General features: G+C 42.3%; 1 protein-coding gene across 1 annotated transcript in view; it reads right to left on the reverse strand.

The window, feature by feature from the left end:
- Window positions 1-2,307: 2,307 nt before the first annotated feature.
- The window catches only part of LOC143276865 (uncharacterized), a 31,924-nt gene continuing 7,816 nt past the window's right edge, over window positions 2,308-26,415 (reverse strand). The window contains exons 4-12 of the mRNA XM_076581522.1: window positions 22,035-22,108; window positions 19,917-20,057; window positions 17,850-18,005; window positions 16,955-17,026; window positions 12,753-12,865; window positions 9,806-9,930; window positions 7,606-7,647; window positions 4,792-5,082; window positions 2,308-2,977 (exon numbers count right to left, since the gene is read on the reverse strand). Coding sequence (XP_076437637.1) covers window positions 2,330-2,977; window positions 4,792-5,082; window positions 7,606-7,647; window positions 9,806-9,930; window positions 12,753-12,865; window positions 16,955-17,026; window positions 17,850-18,005; window positions 19,917-20,057; window positions 22,035-22,108 — 1,662 coding nt within the window. The 3' untranslated portion in view covers window positions 2,308-2,329. The remainder of the gene's footprint in view (window positions 2,978-4,791; window positions 5,083-7,605; window positions 7,648-9,805; window positions 9,931-12,752; window positions 12,866-16,954; window positions 17,027-17,849; window positions 18,006-19,916; window positions 20,058-22,034; window positions 22,109-26,415) is intronic.

Genomic DNA, 26,415 nt, shown 5'->3' on the forward strand with positions numbered 1-26,415 from the left:
ACATATGGCAAAACTGTAAAAATAAGATGAGAAATTTGATTTTTTTTATATGTAATAGCTCAGCACGTAATACACCAGTTCTGAAAGTTTCATTTTCTTACACAGTATTTTTTGTAATTTTTTTCCAAACCCTTACAAATTTTCCGTCTGTGGGGAAAAGCAAGGGAGAAAACTTGTCATCCCGAGTGAGTTAAGTTAAATACAGTGAAACTGCCCATGTACACAACATCACGATCTCTGTCCACCTGCACCCCTCTGACAACTTAAAAAAGAAAAAAAAATCATTGGTATCATGTCATGTGAACTTTGACAAAGGTGATGAAAACAATTTGTACATTGAAATCATAAGGTAACATGATGACAAAGGAAGTTGCACTTGTGTTGATATCTGAAACAGAAGAGAAAAAAGAGTGAATTTCGTTAATGGCTGATCAACCGCACTTTCATCGTCGAGTTTTTTGGTCACAGTTCAAATGTGTGTGTGTGTGTGTGTGTGCGTGTGCGTGTGCGTGTGTGTGCATGTGCATGTGTGAGTGTGCATGTGTGTGCACTTTTCTGATCTGTCAAATGCTGCATAATGCTGACTGCTTCAAAGTGTTGCATAATGGTGAATTACTTCAAAGTGTTGCATAATGGTGACTGCTTCAAAGTGTTGCACAATGTTGACTGCTTCAGAGTGTTGCATAATGGCGACTGCTTCAAAGTGTTGCATAATGTTGATTGCTTCCAAGTGCTGCATAATGCTGACTGCTTCAAAGTGTTGCATAATGTTTATTGCTTCAAAGTGTTGCATAATGCTGACTGCATTCAAAGTGTTGCATAATGCTGACTGCTTCAAAGTGTTGCATAATGTTGATTGCTTCCAAGTGTTGCACAATACTGACTGCTTCAAAGTGTTGCATAATGCTGACTGCACTCAAAGTGTTGCATAATGTTGACTACTTCAAAGTGTTGCATAATGTTGATTGCTACTGACTGCTTCAAAGTGTTGCATTATGTTGAATTGCTTCAAAATGTTGCATAATGTTGCATTCCTTCAAAGTGTTGCATAATGCTGATTGCTTCAAAGTGTTGCACAATGCTGACAGCTTCAAAATGTTGCATAATGTTGAATTCCTTCAAAGTGTTGCATGATGCTGACTGCTTCAAAGTCCACACTAATTCCAAAACAAAACATCAACTGATGCAAGTCAAGCTAAAAAAAACAACATCTTAACTCTTTCAACACCCAAGCTGCTGTGTGAAAAACACTCCCCAGCGCCAACTATTTCAGAAACGATGCTCTCAGTCACACACTTCGGTTCATGTCAAAACAACACAATGGACTTGTTCACTTCAAACTCGGCCAGGGGACAAAGGTTAGTCATTGTCCTACTGGCGGGAAACTGGCTGCAGCTGTCAAGCTTCCTTACAATATGAACAAGAGAGGCAAGGCCTTCAAGACTCACTTGTGATAAATTAAGTCCCCTAGCATTAATTACAGAGTAATTTCCCTTTTTTACTATCTGCACCAAAAACGTTTGCAAAAAAACCATAAAACTTCCATGCTTAGCAAAAGAAGTTCCTGTTAGAACAAAAAATGATAATAATGGCTGCTCTTGTTGTTGGGTCAGAATATCAGATCAAAGTGCCAAGTTTAGAGAATACAAAAAATATAAATATAACAGTAAATGCAGTTTGCATATAATTAGGCTTCATTTTTATATCTTTTTGAGCTCATCCCAGAGGTGCAATATTGTTTTAAACAAGATGTCTGGAAAGAACTGAATTGTTCCTATTTTTATGCCTAATTTGGTGTCAACTGACAAAGTATTTGCAGAGAAAATGTCAATGTTAAAGTTTACCATGGACACACAGACACACACAGACAACCGAACACCGGGTTAAAACATAGACTCACTTTGTTTACACAAGTGAGTCAAAAATGGTCTGATCAACATGTTGACAAAAGTTGCTGATGGTGGTGAAAGAGTTAAACAAAACTTACCATGAAATCAAAAAGACACAGTTTCAGTATAATTACAAGCATGAAGATTAAAAATAGTAGATATTGCAGATTAAACTAGACAGACAGAGAGAGAAAGAGAGAGAAAATCATGACAGTGAAACAAACTAAAACCTAACAGAAACATACCCCCCCGCCCCCACCTCACCCTACCCCTTGCACGCACACACACCAACACCCAACCCAACCACACAAGAAGAAGAAGAGAGAAAAAAAAGAGAAAAATCTCAAGCCCAAACCTGTCAAGAGCCCGACACGCCCAGCGGAGCAGAGGTCACAAAAGGCAGCCAGTCGGTCGGCCAGTCAGTCAGTCAGTCACTCCCATCAGTGGGAGGGGCTCTGTCCCCTCGCCTCCGCCAGCTCTTTGCGTGTCTGCTGCCCGCGGAAGGCTGCCTGGATCTTGGTAGCGGCTGCGTGCTCCGCTTCCTGCTGTGAGATCGCCTTGTCCTCACCGTTGGGGTCAAGGTTTGGGGAGACCGTTCTCGTCTGGGACGGGTCGTTGGAGGGCGGGCGAGGGGAGGGCGTCGCCGCCGTGGTGTCTCTGGCACCCTGCTCATCGCGCATGGCCTTGACCTCTCGCCGGGCCTTGGCGCCGCGGAAGCCGGCTTGGATCTTGGTGGCGGCGCGTTCCTGTTCGTCTTGGTCATCCTGCGGCGGCTTGCTGGCCTCCTGCTCAGCGCGCATGGCCTTGACCTCTTGCCTTGCCTTGGCACCGCGGAAGCCGGCTTGGATCTTGGTGGCGGCGCGTTCCTGTTCGTCCCTGTTGTCGTCGTCGTTGTTGGATGCCGTAGGAGCCTGGTCGTCATCCCGGCCCCCCTTCTCCCTCTCCTCCATCTTCTGCTTCATGTCCCGCCGGTCTCGGTAGCCACGGAAACCAGCCTGAATTTTGGTGGCCGCCCACTCTTCTTGTTGTGCTCCGCTCTGTGTCTCGTCTTGCTGTCGGGTCGCTGGTCGGTCGTCTTCCTTCATGTCCTGCACATGTTACCATAGTGACCGCACTGATGGTGATAGTATGGTATGGATATTTTTATAGCACCTGTCCTTGGTCAGAGACCAAGCTCTAAGTGTTTTACAAACACGTGGTCATTTGCACAACAGGATGCCCACCTGGGTAGAGCTGACTGACAGCTGCCTTTGGCACTCATCACATGATTTGTTTCCTGTATAATTCAGTCAGGTTTCAGTAATGCACATACACACACACACACTCGCACAGACATATAACATTTTACATGTATGACAGTTTTCTTCATTTACCCCACCATATAGGCAGCCATACTGTTTTTGAGGATGTACACGTCAAGTATGTTCTTTTTTCCACAACTCACCAAACACTGACATGGATTAAAAGATCTTTAATGTGCACATTTGATCTTCTGCGTGCATACAAACACACAGATTCAGACACTGGCAGGTCTGCACGTATGTTAAGCTGGGAGGTAAGAAAAATCTCCAACCTTAACTCTCTCCATACGAACGGCGAAAGAGACAACGTTAACAGTGTTTCACCCCAATTACCATCATCAAAATATTGCAAGTGGAAGGCTCTTATACTGAAGAGGTGAATGTTGACAAAGAATACCACAATTCTGATGATGGAAGCTCTAAAGGTTGGGTCATTAAGACACCCACTGGACATCCGAGGGGTCTGTGTAGAGGAGAAGAGAGGACTGGCCGTACTGAGTGAGTTAACTAACCCACCAGTGAGCGATGGGGACTGAGTTCAGGAAACCTGGATGAGAATCCAGCGCTCTAAACATCTGACCACCGCACCAGCCTGAGAAACACCAACTACTACATGTTCATGGTACGAGGCCTGGCAAAGGTTGTGTGCTTCATCGTACAAGCCCAGGTTGTAGTGGTTTTGAAAAGTACATTTTCTTCATCATATAAATATATGAAAGTATATTTCCTTCTTCATTCTCATCTTTATACACATGGTCCACCTCCTTCCTTCACTTTTTCAAAAAATGTGTGCATTTGTGACCAAAAAAAACAACAACAAACCCCTGAACTTTTCCTTCCACCCTACCCTGTATGTTGCTACACAGGCTAGTACTTGTGTGTGTGTGTGTGTGTGTGTGTGTGTGTGTGTGACAACTTCCGAATGTTATTGTATTTGTATTCTGTGTCAAATTTGGGCTGCTCTCCCCAGGGAGAGCGCATCGCTACACTACAGCACCACCCAATTTTTTTGTATTTTTTCCTGTGTGCAGTTTTTTATTTGTCTTTCCTATCAATGTGGATTTTTCTTCAAAATTTTGCCAGGAACAACCCTTTCGTTGCTGTGGGTTCTTTTACGTGCGCTAAGTGCATGCTGCACATGGGACCTTGGTTTATTGTCTCATCCGAATGACTAGCGTCCAGATCATGACTCAAGGTCTAGTGGAGGGGGAGAAAATATTGGCGGCTGAGCCGTGATTTGAACTAGCGCGTTCAGATTCTCTCGCTTCCTGGGCGGACGCGTTACCTCTAGGCCATCACTCCATCTATCACTCCATGAGACACCCCTCTCCTCACATACAGCACAGGCACATTCAAGGGAATTTCAAACCAACCAACCACCCACCATCTCCCCAGGTCTCCCTCAAAGAAAAAGGAACCAGGAAAATAAAACAAAAAACCCCCCAAAAACGAGGGAGAACCAGAAACATAAAAAAAAGAAAAAAAGAAAAAAAAAGCAGAAGTGGGTCCCCTCACCTTACGCTTGTCCGGAGTGGAGGTTCGAGGCTCTCTCTTCTTCTTCTTCTCCTCCTCTTTCCGTCGCCTCTCTCTCTCCTCCTCCTCCCTCTTTCTCTCCTTCTCTCTCCTTCTACGCTCCTCCTCCTCCTGCCTCTTTCTCTCCTTCTCCTGTCTCTTCCTCTCCTCCTCCTCCTCTCTTTCTTCTTGCGACGCATGGCTTCCTGCTGCTGCTGCTGTTTCTGGGCGCGTGCCTCGTCCTCGGCCCTGCGTCGAGCCTGGGCCTCTCGCTCCTTCTCCCTGCGCGCCTGTTCGTTGGATGGGGAGGTGGCTCGGCGGGCGTTGGTGCGGTAGGTTCGATCCTTCTCCTCTCGCTCTCGCCGTCTGTCTGCCGAGTCCTGTACAGAACACACCCCACAATTTTTTTTTTTTTAAATAATTTTTTAGAATCTGAATTTGTTGGCACTCAAGAAATAAGAGTGCATTATTATTACTTTTTTCTTTTCTTTTCTTAAAAAAAAAAAAAAAACTGCTTATCTATTTACTTATTCATTCATCTATCCGCTTTTTTTTTTTTTTTTGCATTGTATTTTATTTCATTACCAGCCTACCTTTTCATTATTTTTTCCACTCAAGGCCTGAATAAGCACGCTGGGTTACACTGCAGGTCTGGCATCTGCTTGGGAGATGGGGTGTGGCGTATATGAATTTGTTATGACAAAAAGTAATGCATTACCATACTCTACCACACAATATGAAAAAGTAACACATTACCACAATATACCACACAATACAAAACATCTGTAGCTGATAAGAAAACAACACTGAATGGGAGGGACTGACAGACTTTCGTAATACTGAAAAGTTGGCTGCCAGGATCCAGGGGCCTTAACTTTAATTCTGACAGAGAGTTAACTAGGGGGAAATAAATCACCTTATGCCCAAAATAGAATGCAAGCGAGTCTGAGTGCACTGGTTTGAATCCCATAGTTGCCAATATTTTCTCCCCCTCCACTAGACCTTGATAGATGGTCTGGACGCTAGCCCTTTTGGGTGAGATGATAAACTGACGTCTCGTGTGCAGAATGCACTTAGCGCACATAAAAGAACCCACGGCAACAAAAGATTTGCCCCTGGCAAAATTCTGTACAAAAAATCCACTTTTATAGGAAAACAAGTAAAATTGCAAGCAGAAAAATACCCAACCCAAAATGGGTGGGGCTCTCAATGTAACACCTTGCTCTGCCTGGGGAGAGCAGCCCGAATTTCACACAGAGAAATCTGTTGTGACAAAAAAGAATAATACAATACAATACAATACAATACACTCTCAATGTAACACCTTGCTCTACCTGGGGAGAGCAGCCCGAATTTCACACAGAGAAATCTGTTGCGACAAAAAAGAATAATACAATACACTCTCAATGTAACACCTTGCTCTGCCTGGGGAGAGCAGCCCGAATTTCACACAGTGAAATCTGTTGTGACAAAAAAGAATAATACAATACAATACACTCTCAATGTAACACCTTGCTCTACCTGGGGAGAGCAGCCCAAATTTCACACAGTGAAATCTGTTGTGACAAAAAAGAATAATACAATACAATACAATACAATACACTCTCAATGTAACACCTTGCTCTACCTGGGGAGAGCAGCCCGAATTTCACACAGAGAAATCTGTTGTGACAAAAAAGAATAATACAATACAATACAATACACTCTCAATGTAACACCTTGCTCTACCTGGGGAGAGCAGCCGAATTTCACACAGTGAAATCTGTTGTGACAAAAAAGAATAATACAATACAATACAATACAATACACTCTCAATGTAACACCTTGCTCTACCTGGGGAGAGCAGCCCGAATATCACACAGAGAAATCTGTTGTGACAAAAAAGAATAATACAATACAATACAATACACTCTCAATGTAACACCTTGCTCTACCTGGGGAGAGCAGCCCGAATTTCACACAGAGAAATCTGTTGCGACAAAAAAGAATAATACAATACACTCTCAATGTAACACCTTGCTCTACCTGGGGAGAGCAGCCCGAATTTCACACAGAGAAATCTGTTGTGACAAAAAAGAATAATACAATACAATACAATACACTCTCAATGTAACACCTTGCTCTACCTGGGGAGAGCAGCCCGAATTTCACACAGAGAAATCTGTTGTGACAAAAAAGAATAATACAATACAATACAATACACTCTCAATGTAACACCTTGCTCTACCTGGGGAGAGCAGCCCGAATTTCACACAGAGAAATCTGTTGTGACAAAAAAGAATAATACAATACAATACAACACAATACAATAAGGAACCCCCCCAAAATACAGAAAAGCACACACTCATGCAGTACTGTAAAAGTTTGCCAGGGACAAATGAAGATGTACATACATAAGCCCAGCAAGACTCTTATGCAGAATATTTTCAGACTTTCCTATTCACATGCCCCAGTCAGTAACAAATAACTGAACAATAGATCCAGATCCAAAAAGGAAGTCTGCAGATCTGTGTTTAACTATAAGACAGTGAGAGTGAGAGAGAGAGAGAGAGAGAGAGAGAGAGAGAGAGAGAGAGAGAGTGTGTGTGTGCATCTGTACCTGCTGCGTGCATGTATGCATATGCGTACATGCAGTAATGTGTGTGCATGTATGTGAGTGTTTGTGTGTGTGCATGTGCGCATGCGTTTGCTCAACGTGTGTGTGTGTGTAAGGGTGGGGGGTGGGGGTGGGGGTGGTGGTAATGGCCACTGACTCATCACAATGATGCAGAAACGCCTCCAGGCCCTTCCATACCCACCCTGTAACCCCCTAAAAAAAAATAAAGGAAAAAAAAACCCTGCAACTCCCAATGAATAAGGCGGCAAGATGGTGGGGTGCAGAGCAACAGTGTAGTATTGCTTACCTTCCTGTCCCGGTGCTGATGGTCATGGTTCACTTCCTCATCCTGCACGTGTCAGACAGACAGACAGAGAGAGAGAGAGAGAGAGAGAGAGAGAGAGAGAGAGAGAGCCACACAGTCACTGACTGACAGTCATCAGGGGGACACACACACACACACACTGACACACATTCACTCACACACACTGACACACATTCACTCACACACACACTGACACACATTCACTCACACACACACACACTGACACACATTCACTCACACACACACACACTGACACACATTCACTCACACACACACACACACACTGACACACATTCACTCACACACACACACACTGACACACATTCACTCACACACACACACACTCACACAAGGACACAGACACGCGCGCACACACACATTCACTCACATTTTCGCTCTCTCTATCTTTCACACACACCCACGTTCACTCACAGACACACACTCACACAAGGACAAAGACATGCACACACACACACACACACTCACTCACACTTTCGCTCTCTCTCTCTCACACACACCCACGTTCACTCACACACACACACACTCACACAAGGACACAGACTTGCACACACACACACACACACACGCACGCACACTTTCACTCTCTCTCTCTCTCTCTCACACACACCCACGTTCACTCACACACACACAAGGACACAGACTTGCACACACACACACACACTCACTCACACGCACGCACACTTTCGCTCTCTCTCTCACACACACACCCACGTTCACTCACACACACACACACTCACACACGGACACAGACTTGTACACACACACACACTCACTCACACGCACGCACACTTTCACTCTCTCTCTCTCTCTCACACACACCCATGTTCACTCACACACACACAAGGACACAGACACGCACACACACACACTCACTCACACACACGTACACTTTTACTCTCTCTCACACACACACGTTCACTCACACAAACACACACACATTCACTCACTCACGCGTTGACACATACTGACACACAGAGACTTATACACACTCACTCACACAGACAAATTATGCGGAAATGCAAACTCATATAAATACAGACACAAACACACACAAACATAACATACACACACAAACACATAAATACAGACACACACACATGCGAATAACATACCCACACACACAAGCACACACACACAATCACACACAAAAAAACACAATAACAAATCCACCAAAATCGATACAAACACATATACACACAAAAAATATGTGCGCCAGCACTCACGAATATTTCTGCACACTTACAAGCACACACATAAGAAACAAGTACAAAAAACATTAAGAAAATTTCACACTCGCACACACACAATCCTTAATAAAAATCATAATACATAAAAAGAGAGAGGTTGACAGAGAAACAGAAATACAGACTGAAAAAAAACAAAAAACAAAAAAACAACATACACACAAAAAAAGCGAACCACAAAAACTATTTAGCCAAACACACACAAACACATACATATCCTTGAAACATCCCCCCTCCCTAACACCTACCCAACTCAGACAAAAAAAAACAACAAAAAAAAGAACCCCAAACCATTCCCAGAATTTAAAAACAAAAACAGCAACACGTTTTATTTGGAATGACAGATATAGCGAACATGATCTTATAAAAATAAATCATATTATTTTGATAGGTAAAATGTGTATCAGTATTGCTAAAAAAACCCAAAAGACTGTCTATTTTACAACTGATCTTTGAACAGCAATTCAGTATTAGACATCGATATATTATATAATACCTTATGAATCTTAAAGAAAAGGGAAAAAGAAAAAAAATCTATATGTAAGTGGGGGAAAAAAACAACAATGATATAGTCATGGAATGCAGGGTATTGCTTTTGATTATTGTCACGTTTTTGTGTGTGTGTGTGTGTGTGTGTGTGTGTGTAATTGCTTAGGTTCACTGTACCCTTTTTGTTGCTGTTATTTTTTTTTTTATTTTTTTTTTTTTAATATTCTGAATTAAAATGATGAATTTATATACAAAATAAAACGGTGGTCGACCCAAGAAAGTCCGGGTAAAAAAACACACCAAAAAAAAACAAAAACAAAAAAACCCCAACAATTTTAAACTGCAAAACCACAACCAGCAAGGTTTTGAACACAGAACCCACAGAGGAGTTTTTAAAAGGGGTTGGGAAGCACTGACACACTCCTCACCTCCACGGTCTCCGCTGGCCGCTGGTCCACGGGGAGCTCAGTGCGGGTGTGACGAGAGTCATCCACCTCTCGCGCTCCCCGCGTGGCGCGGTTCTGGGACCTGGCCTTGAACACACCGCCGTTGTCTGCAGGGGAACATGACCATCCCATTGGGTGATGCCAGTACTGTTGTGTTTTGTTGCATGTTGTGTATATGTGACTAGGCCCAAACCAAAGCATATGTCACAGACTGACATAACTTTACGGTTGGGCCAACAGCAAACTGACAGCTGTATGATCAATGGTTTCTCCATCGTAACGGAGTCATTTACAGCTTAGTCTTTTGTGAAGGACTAAGACTCTCAAACTAGGAGGCTAAATTGCACTGGCTCTTAGTGCTGCAGCCTTGGGGGCTAGTTGGCCTTTAGGAACCATCCCAGTGCCGACTGTCCCAAAATCCTCTTGGCCGAGAGAGTGGGGATGTAACTTGGGCAAGACACTCTCCAATATAATCAAATTATATCCCAGCTGCCTCTTCTGCTGTTCTGATGGTCATCATCGGACATGACTATCATACATATATGACGCAGCACACGAAAACCCAGCTGAAGTTGCAGCCAATTGTTCATAGCTATGCACAAAAACATGTCATTTGGGGTCAAAATAATGAAAATCGAGATTTCTTTTTATACAAATCTTACATCTTTGAAATCTTATCTTTGCTGTCGGTAAATATTTTTGCTTAAAGCTGCTCGAAACTGTAGTATTTTTAATGTTTTCTGAAGCATGCGCTGTTGGTACTGCTGCGCACATTTGTCACTTAAGTTGCAATGTTCAGTGCATTTGACTCCAGGCTTTTCTGAAATTACCTCAGCAGATGATGTGGCAATACACTTCATGACTGCAGTTAGTAAATGTTATTTTGATCTGGGATCTAAAGCCAAAGTTAAAAAAAATCATCAGCATTACGGGAAATATTTTTTGTTCAAACACAAATGCAGCCTATGTCTCTCATTTGAGCATTCACCCCTGTCGCCACTGACTGCTCTCTCGTGGCATGACGTCCCTGCTCCACTCGCCATTCTTGACTTCATTTGAGTACAGAAAGAAAATAGGAATTTCCCCGTGCTTTTTTCAGATCGAAATTTATATAGCTCACTTAATTCTAAAATCTTTGTACACCAACACATGTTCAAGATAATTGTTGTTCTAAAGTTACAAGCTGGCAAATGTATGTCTTTTTCGTAAGCTGATTTCTCCATTTGTTCTTTTCGGGAACACCAACTTTGAAAAAAAAAACTATGATAGAGCAATTCTGTTTTTTTGTATGTTAATCTGTGATTTTTAAACCTTCTGATAGTACATAAATGTAAAAAAATGATCAATTCTGACTTTAGCCAGGTTTTCCTGTGCTGCGTCACATATCACAGACTGATGTAAGGTTACAGTTGAGGCCAACAGCAAAGTGAGAGCTGTATGATTTAACTCTTTCAGCCCTGCGGTGAGCACTGCCCTGGCATTGAAGTTTGTGTCATTAAAATGGTGTACACGTTCCTATTATTCACATAAACCACGAGCAAAGGGAATTAACTTCAACATTATTTCTGGCTTTGTCCCCAGGTGTCAATTTGCAGGAATTACTAGTTGATTTCAGTATATTTTCTTCTTTTTTTCCGCATCAATGTTTTTTGGTATGGGAACCTGCCAAGGCTGTAAACTCAGAAGGGTTAAAAGGTTTAACGGTTTCTCCACTGCAATGGGTGCCATTCTACCAAAAATAAAACTACAGTGGTTCTTCCGTTGTAGTAATGTACACCGGTAGTTATTTGATTCTATCACAAACGTAACAATAATGGTTCAACAATAAAGCTACGTTCTCCCATTCTATCACAGACACATATATTTTCCTTTCACTTGTAGCAGTGTATACTGTCAGTTATTTAATTCTACCACAAACAAAATGATAATGGTTCAATAATTCAGCTACAACATTCTCCAATTCCATCAAGTACATACCATTCATTCACTTGTAGTAATGTATATAGTCAGCTACTTGATTCTATCACAAACAAAATGATTGTGGTTAACTATAAAGCTACAACTTGCCCATTCTATCACAGACACACATACCTACCTTTCACTTGTAGTAATGTATACTGTTAATTATCTAATTCTGTCACAAACAAAATAATAATGGCTCAATAATACAGCTATAACGTTCTCCCATTCCATAGCAAATACACACACCATCCTTCCACTTGTAGTAATGTATACTGTTAATTATCTAATTCTGTCACAAACAAAATAATAATGGTTCAATAATACAGCTATAACGTTCTCCCATTCCATAACAAATACACACACATTCCTTTCACTTGTAGCAATGTATACTGTTAATTATCTTATTCTGTCACAAACAAAATAATAATGGTTCAATAATACAGCTATAACGTTCTCCCATTCCATAACAAATACACACACCATCCTTTCACTTGTAGTAATGTATACTGTTAATTATCTAATTCTGTCACAAACAAAATAATAATGGTTCAATAATACAGCTATAACGTTCTCCCATTCCATAGCAAATACACACACCATCCTTTCACTTGTAGTAATGTATACTGTTAATTATCTAATTCTGTCACAAACAAAATAATAATGGTTCAATAATACAGCTATAACGTTCTCCCATTCCATAACAAATACACACACCATCCTTTCACTTGTAGTAATGTATACTGTTAATTATCTAATTCTGTCACAAACAAAATAATAATGGTTCAATAATACAGCTATAACGTTCTCCAATTCTATCACAAATACACACACACCATCCTTTCAATCGTACTAATGTATTCAATCCCATCACACACACAAAAAAAATTACGAATCGTCCATTCTGTTGCATGCACCAATAATGTTCATTCATTTGTTCCTTCGTTCCTCTCTTTGCGTGTTTACTGACCTTCGTCGTAGTCCACCTGCTGTCGCTTCTCGGAGCTGCGTTTATATTTGACGGGTCGACCCATGATCACTTGGTCCTCGTCACGCCTGGCTCTCTCTCGGTCGCGGCGGTATCTGTGTGAAAAGATGTGCTGATCGTCAGCAACTTCTGTGTGTGTGTGTGTGTGTGTGTGTGTGTGGTGTGTGTGTGTGGTGTGTGTGTGTGTGTGTGTGTGTGTGTGTGTGTGTAGGCATTTTTTGTAACACTGCATAATAACACACGCACACACACACAAAACTCACAGACACAGAAGTCATTTGTTGGCTGTGCATGTTTCAAAGACAATCTAACACACACATACACACGCACGCGCACGTGTGTGTGTGTGTTTGTGTGTGTGCGCGCGTCTGTGTGTGCATGTGTGAATGTAACTGCATATCAAAGTCAATCACACACACACACACACACATTCACACACATACAATACATATATACATTCCTTCCACAAACAAAACAAGAATACACCCTCAACACACATCCAGACACACACACACACACACAAAACCACATTTATCTACTTGCATAAACACAAATATATGTCCCATTATTTCCAAAAAAACAACAACAACTATATATAAAAGTCAATCACACACACACACATACACACTCACACACACACACACACTCACAAACACACACACAGAGATTAATCAAATAGCAAACACAATCACAGTCCTCAACCAAGGTGCAAAACAAGCTGTGCTCTTGCTCCAAACCCACCACACTGAATAAATCAAACTGTGCTCAGTGCCCCTTCACAAAACAAACTGCAAACCATTACCTCCGTCACAAGTTAATCCGAAAAGGTGAAACAGAAAAAAAACCCTTAAAAAAAAGAAAAAAAGAAAAAAAAAGAGTTCAAACAAAAAAAACCTAAAAAAAGAAAGAAAAGAGTTTAAACAAAATCTCATAACGATTTCCTTCTAATTCCAGTCAACAAGGCAACTGAAACGGGTTTTCAAAGCACAGTATCACGTCAAACGTAACAAGATCCAAAGGTTGTGCTGAAACAACTCTCCAACAAACTGTTGAAGGAGGAAGACAGAAAAAAACCCTACCCCCCCCCCACCCTCCCCTAAAAAAGCCACACACAAAAAAACACAATAGACTGACAGTATAAGTAGCTCAAGGAGGCGTCACTGCATTCAGACAAATCCATATATGCTACATCACATCTGCCAAGCAGATGCTTGACCAGCAGCGTAACCAAACACGCTTAGTCAGGACTTCAGAAAGATAATAATAAGAATAATAATAATGATGATGATAACAATAATAATATAAAAAAAATAAAATAAAAAGACAATAATGATGATAAATTGGCAAATAAGCAAATAAATGTAAAACAAGCAGACACACATACACACACATGCATAACAGATGTGCAGCAAACATGCAGTTTCACAGATATGAAAGCACAAACAAATATACATGAATGCACATGAGCCCAGACACACACACCATCTCCCAAATTACCCTGCACACCCCCTCCCCCCCATTCACCCTCCTCCACACACTCATTCCTAGGCTACGTATTGCAGCTTCCACGGCACGCACACACACACACACACTCTTACTTATACAAGCACACACACATATGCCCATACCCCACACGCCCCCACAAACATATATATGCACACCTGCAGGTTCCAATATTCTGATGCTCCCACAGTACAGACATGCACACACACACATACCTCATCCTCAACAAACGCACACGCATACACGCAAGTGCACAGAGCTCTCCTGACACGTGTGTACACTTACACACTTGCGCATGCACACACACAGACCAACACCCACACACAGAAGCTGCCACTGATTGGCCGCAAGAGGGGTGGGAAAAGATCTCCGATGCCAGGAACATGTGTTAACATTGCCGAACGGATAGAGAAAACCATTTGCAGAGACCCAGGCTTTGATGTACAACAGACTGGAAGGATCTGATGAACAGTTCTGTGCGGCATCCCAATGACTCTTCACAGAATTAAGAACAAGAAATAGCAGTAGAAGAAGATGATCAGTTCAGTTCAGTTTAACTACTCAAAGAGGCGTCACTGCGTTTGGACAAATCAATACATGCTACACCACATCTGCAAAGCAGATGCCTGACTAGCAGCGTAACCCAACACGCTTAGTCAGGCCTTGAGAGAAGAGCAGAAGAAGAAGAAGAAGAAGGAGTCGAAGAAGAAGTAGCAGAAGAAGAAGAAGGAGCTGAAGAAGAAGTAGCAGAAGAAGAAGTAGCAGAAGAAGAAGAATAAGCTAAGTCACATTACTGTCAATGACTCAAAGCAGTCCCAGACTTTCAACATCTGCCACCAGTTTTGGCAGATATTTCAGACAAAAACAAAATACAACCACAGCACCAAAATGAACGCTGAAAATAAGAACAGTTGTCAGTAACTCATGACTAAACTCACAGTTCTAAAAATCTCAGTTCAACCAGGGCATCTTTTCTGTTCAATCACTCAAGTTCTTTGCTTGTAATTTTGTTGAAGAACATGCCACACAGACAATACAATTCTGCTGTGTCGTTTACACCTCCTCTCTTTTGAAGGTCTAGCTCCCTGGTCTTCTTCTTCTGCGTTCGTGGGCTGCAACTCCCACGTTCACTCGTATGCACACCAGTGGGCTTTTACATGTATGACCGTTTTTACCCCGCCATGTAGGCAGCCATACTCTGTTTTCAAGGGTGTGCATGCTGGGTATGTTCTTGTTTCCATAACCCACCGAACGCTGACATGGATTACAGGATCTTTAACGTGCGTATTTGATCTTCTGCTTGCATATACACACGAAGGGGGTTCAGGCACTAAGCAGGTCTGCACATATGTTGACCTGGGAGATCGTAAAAATCTCCACCCTTCACCCACCAGGCGCCGTCACCGTGATTCGAACCCGGGACCCTCAGATTGACAGTCCAACGCTTTAACCACTCGGCTATTGCACCCGTCTAGCTCCCTGGTCATCACTCATTTCAAAACTGTGGGGGCAGATGAAGAGGGGGCGGAAGGGGGTGGGGGTGGGGGGGGTGGGGGGGTGGAATGAAGAAAATAACCCAAGTTCAGTGGAAGGGATGGACATGGATTCTCTCCCTTGCTGAACACCTCTCTCCACCATGAGTCCATGCTAGACATTAGAATGCTTCATCGTTGTTTCATCTTACAGAAAAAAAAAGAAAAAAGAAAAAAAAGGAGGATGTCCCAACTCTGGGAAGTGAAATCCAAATGACAATTCTACCATGAACAAACAGATGACACTACAAGACAGCAACAGAGGCAAAACCATCAAAACTCACAATGTGGGACACCTACTTCATCGACCACAGAAATATGGAATGAAAACAACAACCAAAGAACAAACAAAAAAAAACCAAACAAGCAACAACAACAAAAAAAAGTCCTCATCCTGTTTTCACCTGCAAGATTGACCTATTATTATAGCATGCCTTGTTGTGACCTTGACCTTGAAATCTGACTTTGACTTTCAATAGGGATCGTGCAGCCATCGTGGCCAGTCCCTGTCTACAACTCTGATGATGAATATTGGATGGTAGGCATGAGCTCTACTGAGGGTTTTTTTTTTTTTTTTTTTGCCAAATTAATGACCTTGACCTTTGACCTCTCACTCAGCTTACCCAAATGTCATAAAAGCGACTGAAATGGTTCTTGTGCACACCTATTAGCCTTGGTTTTGTTCAGAAAAAGTTGATCACAGACACACACAGAGACATATATACAAACACACACAAAGACAACTGAAACCTGGTTAATACAGTAATACGCGTGAGTAAAAAAAACAACCCAAAAAACAAAAAACAAAAAACAAAAAACAAAACTGAATCTGTAAAAGATGTGAACAAAGTTTTATGACAAGTGCTTTAAAAAAAAAAAGTTTTATGACAAGTGCTTTAAAAAAAACAAACAAACAAACAAAAAACCAACAACAACCAATAAACTCAAGGAACGTTTTACAGCAAGTGCTTAAACGAAACAAGAAAAGCTTTACGACAAGTGCTAAAAAAAATTAAAAAAACCACAAAAAGTCAAAAAGTGCCATTTTCCTTCTGATTCAAGAACACTGTTAGTAGGGGATGGTGAGTCAAGAGCAAGAGCACGCAGGGCCTGTTTTGCGACCTTTGACTGTAGCTGTTAATCTCAGACCCGTTGCGGGATGCTGTCGAATGCTCTGGGGACGAATGGCTGCTGGTCTTGTTGGAATGCAGGGGAGGCAACCTGTAACAGAAGAGTTCGCTTGAGTTAGCTTCTCTTTATGGTCAGTTTGTGGGGGGGTTTTTTTTTATTTTATTTTAATGAGACTGGTATGCATGGGAGAGTCTACTTTGCAGAGAGAGAGAGAGAGAGAGAGAGAGAGAGAGAGAGAGAGAGAGATAGTGTGCGTGTGTGTGTACGTGTGAGTCTACTTTGCTGAGAGAGAGTGAGAGAGAGAGAGAGAAAATGAGTGAGTGAGAAGTAGTCTTCTGTTTAATATCTTTCCACTTTGTGATATTAGATAAGGAAAATAAAGTGAGAGAGAGAGAGAGAGAGAGAGAGAGAGAGAGAGAGAGAGAGAGAGAGAGAAAGTGAGTGAGTGAGAAGTAGTCTTCTGTTTAATGTCTTTCCACTTTGTGATATTAGATAAGGAAAAAAAAGTGAGAGAGGAGAGAGAGAGAGAGAGAGAGAGAGAGAGAGAGAGAGAGAGAGAGAGTGTGTGTGTACATACGTGCATCTGCGCATCTGTGTCTGTGTGTGTATGTGTACATGTGTGCACACGTACGCATACGCGTGTGTGTGCAATCTTCAAAACATCTCATGTGAGGCGCTTAGAGTCTGTTTATGGAGAGCTTGCGCCATATAAGTACAATTTATTATTATCATTATCATTATCCCTCTTACACACTTCCAAGCAACATTCTTTTTCTTCTCTTGCAAGCACAACAAAAAAAACAACCCCCCCCCACCCCCCAAAAAAAACCCAACCTCGAACAAACACTCGTAAAACAAAGACACAGACACACACACACACCAGCATCACCTAACTGTAATTAGCAGCACCAACCTTCGCTTCTCAAGTCTGGGAGAAAAGCTGAAGTCAGGCAAAGGTTTCTCGTACTTGTCGCGCTTGAAGTAGTCTTGCTTCCTCAGGGCAACATAGCATCCGTTGTGAGTGATCTGGTCCATGGCCATCACCTTGGCTCCAGTCGGCAGGTACAACCTGTACAGTTATCTATCTCAGGTACTATGCCAGTTTGTATGGCTCTATACATTGAGTCTGGACAATCTGTCAGGTATTAAACCAGTTTGTATGCCTCTATACATTGAGTCTGGACAATCTGTCAGGTATTAAACCAGTTTGTATGCCTCTATACATTGAGTCTGGACAATCTGTCCGGTATTAAACCAGTTTGTATGGCTCTATACATTGAGTCTGGACAATATGTCAGGTATTAAACCTGTTTGTATGGCTCTATAGAGTCTGGACAATCTGTCAGGTATTAAACCAGTTTGTATGGCTCTATAGAGTCTGGATAATCTGTCAGGTATTAAACCAGTTTGTATGGCTCTATACATTGAGTCTGGACAATATGTCAGGTATTAAACCAGTTTGTATGGCTCTGTACATTGAGTCTGGACAATATGTCAGGTATTAAACCTGTTTGTATGGCTCTATACATTGAGTCTGGACAATATGTCAGGTATTAAACCAGTTTGTATGGCTCTGTACATTGAGTCTGGACAATATGTCAGGTATTAAACCAGTTTGTATGGCTCTATACATTGAGTCTGGACAATATGTAAGGTACTGCACCAGTCTGTATGGTTCTATACACTGAGTAAAGCATGGACAACATGTCAGGTACTATACTAGTTTGTATGGTTCTATACATTGAGTAAAGCATGGACAATATGTCAGGTACTGCACCAGTTTGTATGGCTCTATACACTGAGTAAAGCATGGACAATATGTCAGGTACTATACCAGTTTGTATGGTTCTATACACTGAGTAAAGCATGGACAATATGTCAGGTACTGCACTAGTTTGTATGGTTCTATACATTGAGTAAAGCATGGACAATATGTCAGGTACTGCACCAGTCTGTATGGTTCTATACACTGAGTAAAGCATGGACAACATGTCAGGTACTATACTAGTTTGTATGGTTCTATACATTGAGTAAAGCATGGACAATATGTCAGGTACTGCACCAGTTTGTATGGCTCTATACACTGAGTAAAGCATGGACAATATGTCAGGTACTATACTAGTTTGTATGGTTCTATACATTGAGTAAAGCATGGACAATATGTCAGGTACTGCACTAGTTTGTATGGTTCTATACATTGAGTAAAGCATGGACAATATGTCAGGTACTGCACCAGTTTGTATGGTTCTATACACTGAGTAAAGCATGGACAATATGTCAGGTACTATACTAGTTTGTATGGTTCTATACACTGAGTAAAGCATGGACAATATGTCAGGTACTATACTAGTTTGTATGGTTCTATACACTGAGTAAAGCATGGACAATATGTCAGGTACTGCACTAGTTTGTATGGTTCTATACATTGAGTAAAGCATGGACAATATGTCAGGTACTATACCAGTTTGTATGGTTCTATACATTGAGTAAAGCATGGACAATATGTCAGGTACTGCACTAGTTTGTATGGCTTTATACATTGAGTAAAGCATGGACAATATGTCAGGTACTGCACTAGTTTGTATGGCTCCATACACTGAGTAAAGCATGGACAATATGTCAGGTACTATACTAGTTTGTATGGTTCTATACATTGAGTAAAGCATGGACAATATGTCAGGTACTGCACTAGTTTGTATGGTTCTATAAACTGAGTAAAGCATGGACAATATGTCAGGTACTATCGCCCCCCCCAACCCCCCCCCACCCCCGCACACTTACAAACAACACACACTAACACACAAAGCATACCCACACACAAAAATACACAAAGCTTACCCACATACAAAACATACCCACACACACACACACAAAGAAAACCCCCCCAAATACACAAATAAAAAACAACAACAACAACAACAAAAAAACACAGCAACACAAAAACATACACACAAAACACACACACACACAAAGCACGTACTTCTCCACAGGCCCGACGCATGCCTCGCACATGACACGGGACACACAGTTGATGACTGACTTCAGGTCCTCTGGACGGTTACGGTGTGCTGGCAAAACGACGATCCTGGGTCCCTGGTTGCCTTTGCCATTTACCCAGCACCTGACACACATCATTTGGTTTTGTTTGCTTGCTTGTTTCTTCTCTCTCTCTCTCTCTCTCTCTTTCTCTCTCCTATGTTTTTTTTTCTCTATTTTTTTCACTGATGGCTTGATGTTAAAATAAGAAGAAAAAGAAAAAAAAAGAAAAAAAAGAAGAAGAAGCACAATTGATGCTTATTCAATTTACCATCATGAAATAAAATCTTGACATATATATATATATATTTTTTTTTTTTTCTTTCTTCTTTTTTTCAATATAACAGTGGAGTAAAACAATATGCACGTAAAAAGATCCTGTGATCCACATCAACATTCAGGGGGATCATGGGAACAAGAACATACCCAGCATGCACACCCACCCCAAAAACCGAGTATGGCTGTCTAAATGGCGGGGTAAAGAAACAAAAACAGTCATACACGAAAAATGTTACATGTGTGTGTGTGTGTGTGTGTGTGTGTGTGTGTGTGTTTCCTCATGTGTGACTGAAACCTGACTGAATGACACAGAAAACAAATGATGAGCACCCAATGGCAGCTGTCAGTGGGCTCTACCCAGGCAGGCAGCCTGTTGTACAAATGACTCTTTGTGTTTGTAAGGTGCTCAGACTTTGCTCTCTGACCGATGATGACAGGCCTGACTAAGCGCGTTGGGTTACGCTGCTGGTCAGGCATCTGCTTGGCAGACGTGGTGTAGCGTATATGGATTTGTCCGAATGCAGTGACGCCTCCTTGAGCTACTGAAACTGAAACTGAAACTGACAGGCACTATATATCATCAAAACAAGTGCAGGTTGCAGCGAAGCAATCCTTCCGTTCTTTGAAAATAACTCTGCAAAGATGAGGGAAGGAAATGTAACACGAAATCCATTCCAAAGGCTGCAACTGGGGGCCATTTTAATTTTCTCTTTGTGGGACAGGGCCAGCTGTATGCATGCCTGATACGACTGCAGTTTCATCCCCCATGGTCTCCTCAGGTATCCCGGCATTGGCAGTGAACTGTCATCCCTTTCGACAGGTGATCCAGAGACACCAGTAGTAGTCTCCATCACAGCAAGAGTTTCAAAGACTGCTGTTTGGTGCTATATCCATCTGTCTGTCTGTCTATCTATCTATCTATGCAAATGTATACAGTCCTCAATAGCAGTCTTTAACTCTGCTGTAACTGAGAACACAACATACAGTTTAAAAAATAAAAAAAAAAGAAGAAGAAAAAAGAAAACGAACAAACAAAAAGAGGTTAAAGGTCCCATAACCTTTTACATCCATCGGGGAAGTGAACTCAAATCCAGTGTGTGCAGGACTCGGCATGGGAAGGCGGGTCCCAATCCTCTCCTGCCGTTTTAACCTTCACCAAACCCGAGTCAGGTTCCCATTCACACCTGGGTGGAGTGAGGGAAAATTGGAGGAAAGTGCCTCTGCCAAGGACACCACCACGGGATGCCGAAAACAAAAACGTGGGCCTCAAAAGTTCAACGCTGATCACTGGTGAACACGGGATCAGAGGCCCAACGCCTAAACCATTCTGGAATGGCACTCCTTGGTGTGTATGTAGCACCAGGTTATATCACTTTTTGTGTGTGTGTGATTGTTGTATTGCGTGTGTGTGTGTGTGTGTGTGTGTGTGTGTGTGTGTGTGTGTGTGTGTGTGCATGTGCGCGCGTGTGCATGCGTGTGCGTGCGTGTGTGGCTATATTCACAGGTGGACACAACACCACTGTTAACAGTGACAGACAGAAACTGAGAAAGGGTAGGGAAGCAGTGAATGCAGTATTATATATTATTATCAATAACCTGTGGGTCAGTCAGTTAGGATTCATGTTCACAGTGTTCACACACACACACACACACACCACACGAACACAAACATGCACACACACACACACAAACCACACCACACATATATACATACACCCTCCCCCTCCCTCCTGCCCCTCCCATCCCCGCCCCCCCACCACACACACACACACCACACACTCACTTGATGATGGTGGCCTGGGTCTCAATTGTCCGGTACTTGCCAGACACCTGGTATTTTTTGCTAGGCTCCAGGAACTGTGGACAGCACATCGCATTGTGAGTGAAATAGCACTACAGTACGTCATTACACCATGTGTCATCACACCACATCATATAACACATCGCACTGTGTTGTGACATCGCATTGCACCATGTGTCACCACATGTGTAATCACAACATGTAACATCACAACACTTTATATAATAATAATAGTATTTATGTAGCGCTGAATCTTGTGCAGACAAATCTAAGCGCTTTCATACCAGTCATTCACACGCATGCATAACTCTAAAACTGAAGAAGAAACTGAAGACAAAGAAGTGGCAGGGGAGGGAGGCTATCTTGTGAAGAGGTGGGTTTTAAGGCCAGACTTTAAAGAGCTGAGTGCGGAGACCTGGCGAAGCGAAAAAGGAAGTCCGTTATAACACATTGAAATGTGTGTGTCACTGCATTACACCATGTATGATCACAACATGTGCCATCACAACATGCAACACCACAACACATTATAAAACACTGCACATAACACTGTGTAACATCACAGCACATTATATAACAAAACATCACATTGTGTGACAGCACATCGCAGTGTGCGTGACATTGCGTCGCACCGTGTGTCATCACAACAAGCAACATAACAACACATGATAAAACACTGCACATCACATTGTGTAACATCACAGCACATAACATCACATTGTATGACAGCACATCACAGTGAGTGTGACATCACAGCACACCATGTGTCACCACAACATGTAACATCACAACATTGTGTAACAGCACAACAGAGGTAACATCACCACACATATAAAGTAACATTGCAACACATCATATGTAACATCTCAACACACTTTGCAGCATGAAAACACAACATGTAACATCACAAGACTTAGTGTGACAGCACAGCACATCATGTGACATCACAACACATTGTGTAACATCACAGCACACTGTGCAAAATAACAGCACATCATGTGAAATCACAGCACAGTGTGTAACACTGACATCACAGCACATTGTGCAAAATAACAGCACATCATGTGACATCACAGCACAGTGTGTAACACTGACATCACAGCACACTGTGCAAAATAACAGTACATCATGTGACATCACAACCCATTATGTAACACTGACATCACAGCACATTGAGCAAATTAACAGTACATCATGTGACATCACAACACAGTGAGTAACACTGACATCACAGCACATTGTGCAAAATAACAGCACATCATGTGAAATCACAGCACATTGTGCAAAATAACAGTACATCATGTGACATCACAACACATTGTGTAACACTGACATCACAGCACACTGTGCAAAATAACAGTACATCATGTGACATCACAGCACAGTGTGCAAAATAACAGTACATCATGTGACATCACAGCACAGTGTGTAACACTGACATCACAGCACAGTGTGCAAAATAACAGCACATCATGTGACATCACAGCACAGTGTGCAAAATAACAGTACATCATGTGACATCACAGCACAGTGTGTAACACTGACATCACAGCACAGTGTGCAAAATAACAGCACACCACACTGTGTTACATAAAAGAACATACTATCTTACTCATGTGACATCAAAATACAATGCATGACAACATCACACTGAATCAAACTGTGCGACAACCCAGCATATACAGCAAACCTGACAATCATGTAAATGCTAAATGGCCAAGTATCGTCCACAAAAATGCTGCACAAATCAACCTCTTTTCAGGCTTTCCCAAGCCTGGTTTTAGTCAAAGTTTCAAGGTGCGAAGACTCCCCAAATTAAAGTAATTAGCGTGAATTTGTCATCTGATGACCCGCTGTGCCTCTGTGGATAAATCCACGATAATTCATGTGGGGGGAGGAAAAGTTTTCCCCTGGTTTTACATAACTAGGTAGAAGAGACAGTATTGCAAATACCAGTATGTGTAAGCCATTGCAGTTTTTATGGTGCAGAAATTCATGTAGGGGTCTACGTTTCTGTGAGTGTTGAGCCTTGACAAGTTCAGCCCATCACAACCAAATACACAACCCAGAGTGAGGTCAAGGTTGCACTGTGCGTTGAACGACTTCATTGGCCAAACGTCACATGCATAATTCATCCTCGGGAGAACCTGGGTTACAATGAATGCTGATGCTACTGTCTGATGCCATGTGCCACTGCATACAACACTGTGTGATTTCACATCACTTGCCCCCCTCTTGAAATCTTTCACCCAGGAGAAAAGAATGCTGTCTGGCTTTAACTACCAGAAGAGGATGACCTGTGACTTGGATCACAGAATGTAAGTGCTGCAAAGTACACATAAGTGCAGGCCAGATGTCTTCCACAGAGTCTGTAAGTCATGAAACTTCATCACATAAGATCTCTCTCTCTTTCTTTCTCTGCCTTCAGTAATCAGAATTAAAATATGCATCACGTAGTAGAAAAATACATTAAAAATCTCTTGATGACGTATGCATAAATTTAGAAGTTTCGGTGACTATCTAACACTGAGCGTATGAATTCTGAAATGCTGAATTTGTCAACTTCCCTTTCTTCAAAGAAAAAAAAAAGCCTTCTTTGAGGGGGAAAAACCCAAACAAAACCCCCAAAAAGTTGGCATTCATGTTGCCATGCAGACCTCCCCTTCCCCAACCCCAAACAGACGTTAGTTAGCTGGGGCAATTCAAGCCATCATGAGAAAAACGGCAAACTCTGGCATTACTTATTCATTCCAAGCAAACCATGCACGTGCAACAATAAAAGGAACCCAGGTATTGAGGTAAATTATTCACCAAAGCTAATGGAACGGGGGAACAAAGCCAGGCTGCTGCCACAGAAATAGAAATCTTGACATGATCCTGCCAGACTGTGTGACTTACATAAAGGGATGGTGGGGGAGAGAGTGGAAATGAGAGCCAGTGGTTATGAGGAATATGGTGGGAGATGTGGTGCATGATGTTTTGTGGATGTGGTGTGGGGGTGTGTGGCCGGTAATGTGGTGGGAAATGCGGTGGGGTGTAGTCAGAAATGTGGTATGGAATGTGTGAAGAATTTGGTGGGGAACATAGTGGGAATGTGTCAAGAATGTGGGGGGTTGGGGGGGGGGGGGGAATGCGGCGAGGATTGTGGTGAAAATGTGTGAATATTGTGTTGGGGGATGTGAAAAATGTGGTGGGGTTGTGGTGGGAATGTTAAGGATGTGGTGGATGAAATGATGGGAATGTTGATAATGAGGTGGAGATGCCGCAGGAATGTTAAAGAATGTGGTAGGGGATGTGGTGGGAATAGAGAATGTGGTGGCGATGTGGTGTCAATGTGAAGGATGTGGTGGGGATGTGGTTCAGAATGTGGTTGGAGAGTGTGAAGAATGCTGTGGGGATGTGGTGGGAATGTGTTAAGAATGTGGTGGTGGTTATAGTAGGAATGTGTGAAGAATGTGGTGGTGGTTATAGTAGGAATGTGTGAAGAATGTGGTGGTGGTTATAGTAGGAATGTGTAAAGAATGTGGTGGTGGTAATGGTAGGAATGTTTGAAGAATGTGGTGGTGGTTATGGTAGGAATGCGTGAAGAATGTGGTGGTGGTAATGGTAGGAATGTGTGGTGGTAGTTATGGTAGTAATGTGTGAAGAATGTGGTGGTGGTAATGGTAGGAATGTGTGAAGAATGTGGTGGTGGCTATGGTAGGAATGCGTGAAGAATGTGGTGATAGTTATGGTAGGAATGTGTGAAGAAAGTGGTGGTGGTAATGGTAGGAATGTGTGAAGAATGTGGTGGTGGTTATGATAGGAATGTGTGAAGAATGTGGTGGCGGTAATGGTAGGAATGCGTGAAAAATGTAATGGGGGATGTAGTAGGGAATGTAGTGGGGTTGGGGGTGTGGGGGTGGAGGGGTTAAGTAGAATTGTGGTGGGGAAAATGTGTGAGGCGGTTGAGGGGGGCAGTTTGAGGATGGATGGTGGACTGGAGACGACCAGTGGCAGTTTCAGAGGGGGAGGGACAGACAGAGAACACTGGCGAGGAACAGAGAAAGTAAAGTATGGTGTTCTTCAGGTGGTGCAGATGAATCTTTTATACTGAGCTGTTTAATGTGTGTGTGTGTGTGTGTGTGTGTGTGTGTGTGTGTGTGTGTTTGTCGCTCCCTTGCCACTGTGAAGAGCTCTGAGCTTGCTTTAGCATGGTACTTTTAATAACTCGAATTATTGTTATTATCATTTGTTTCTGTGTGCATGGACGTGTGTGTGTGTGTGTGTGTGTGTGTGTGTGTGTGTGTGTGTGTGTGTGTGTGTGTGTGCCCTTGCCTTCAGCCCATGTAATCCTCCATTCCACCTGGCCTCACCCTGGTGT

The sequence above is a fragment of the Babylonia areolata genome, chromosome 33, assembly GCF_041734735.1.
Source record: "Babylonia areolata isolate BAREFJ2019XMU chromosome 33, ASM4173473v1, whole genome shotgun sequence".
Classification (NCBI taxonomy): Eukaryota; Metazoa; Mollusca; class Gastropoda; order Neogastropoda; family Buccinidae; genus Babylonia; species Babylonia areolata.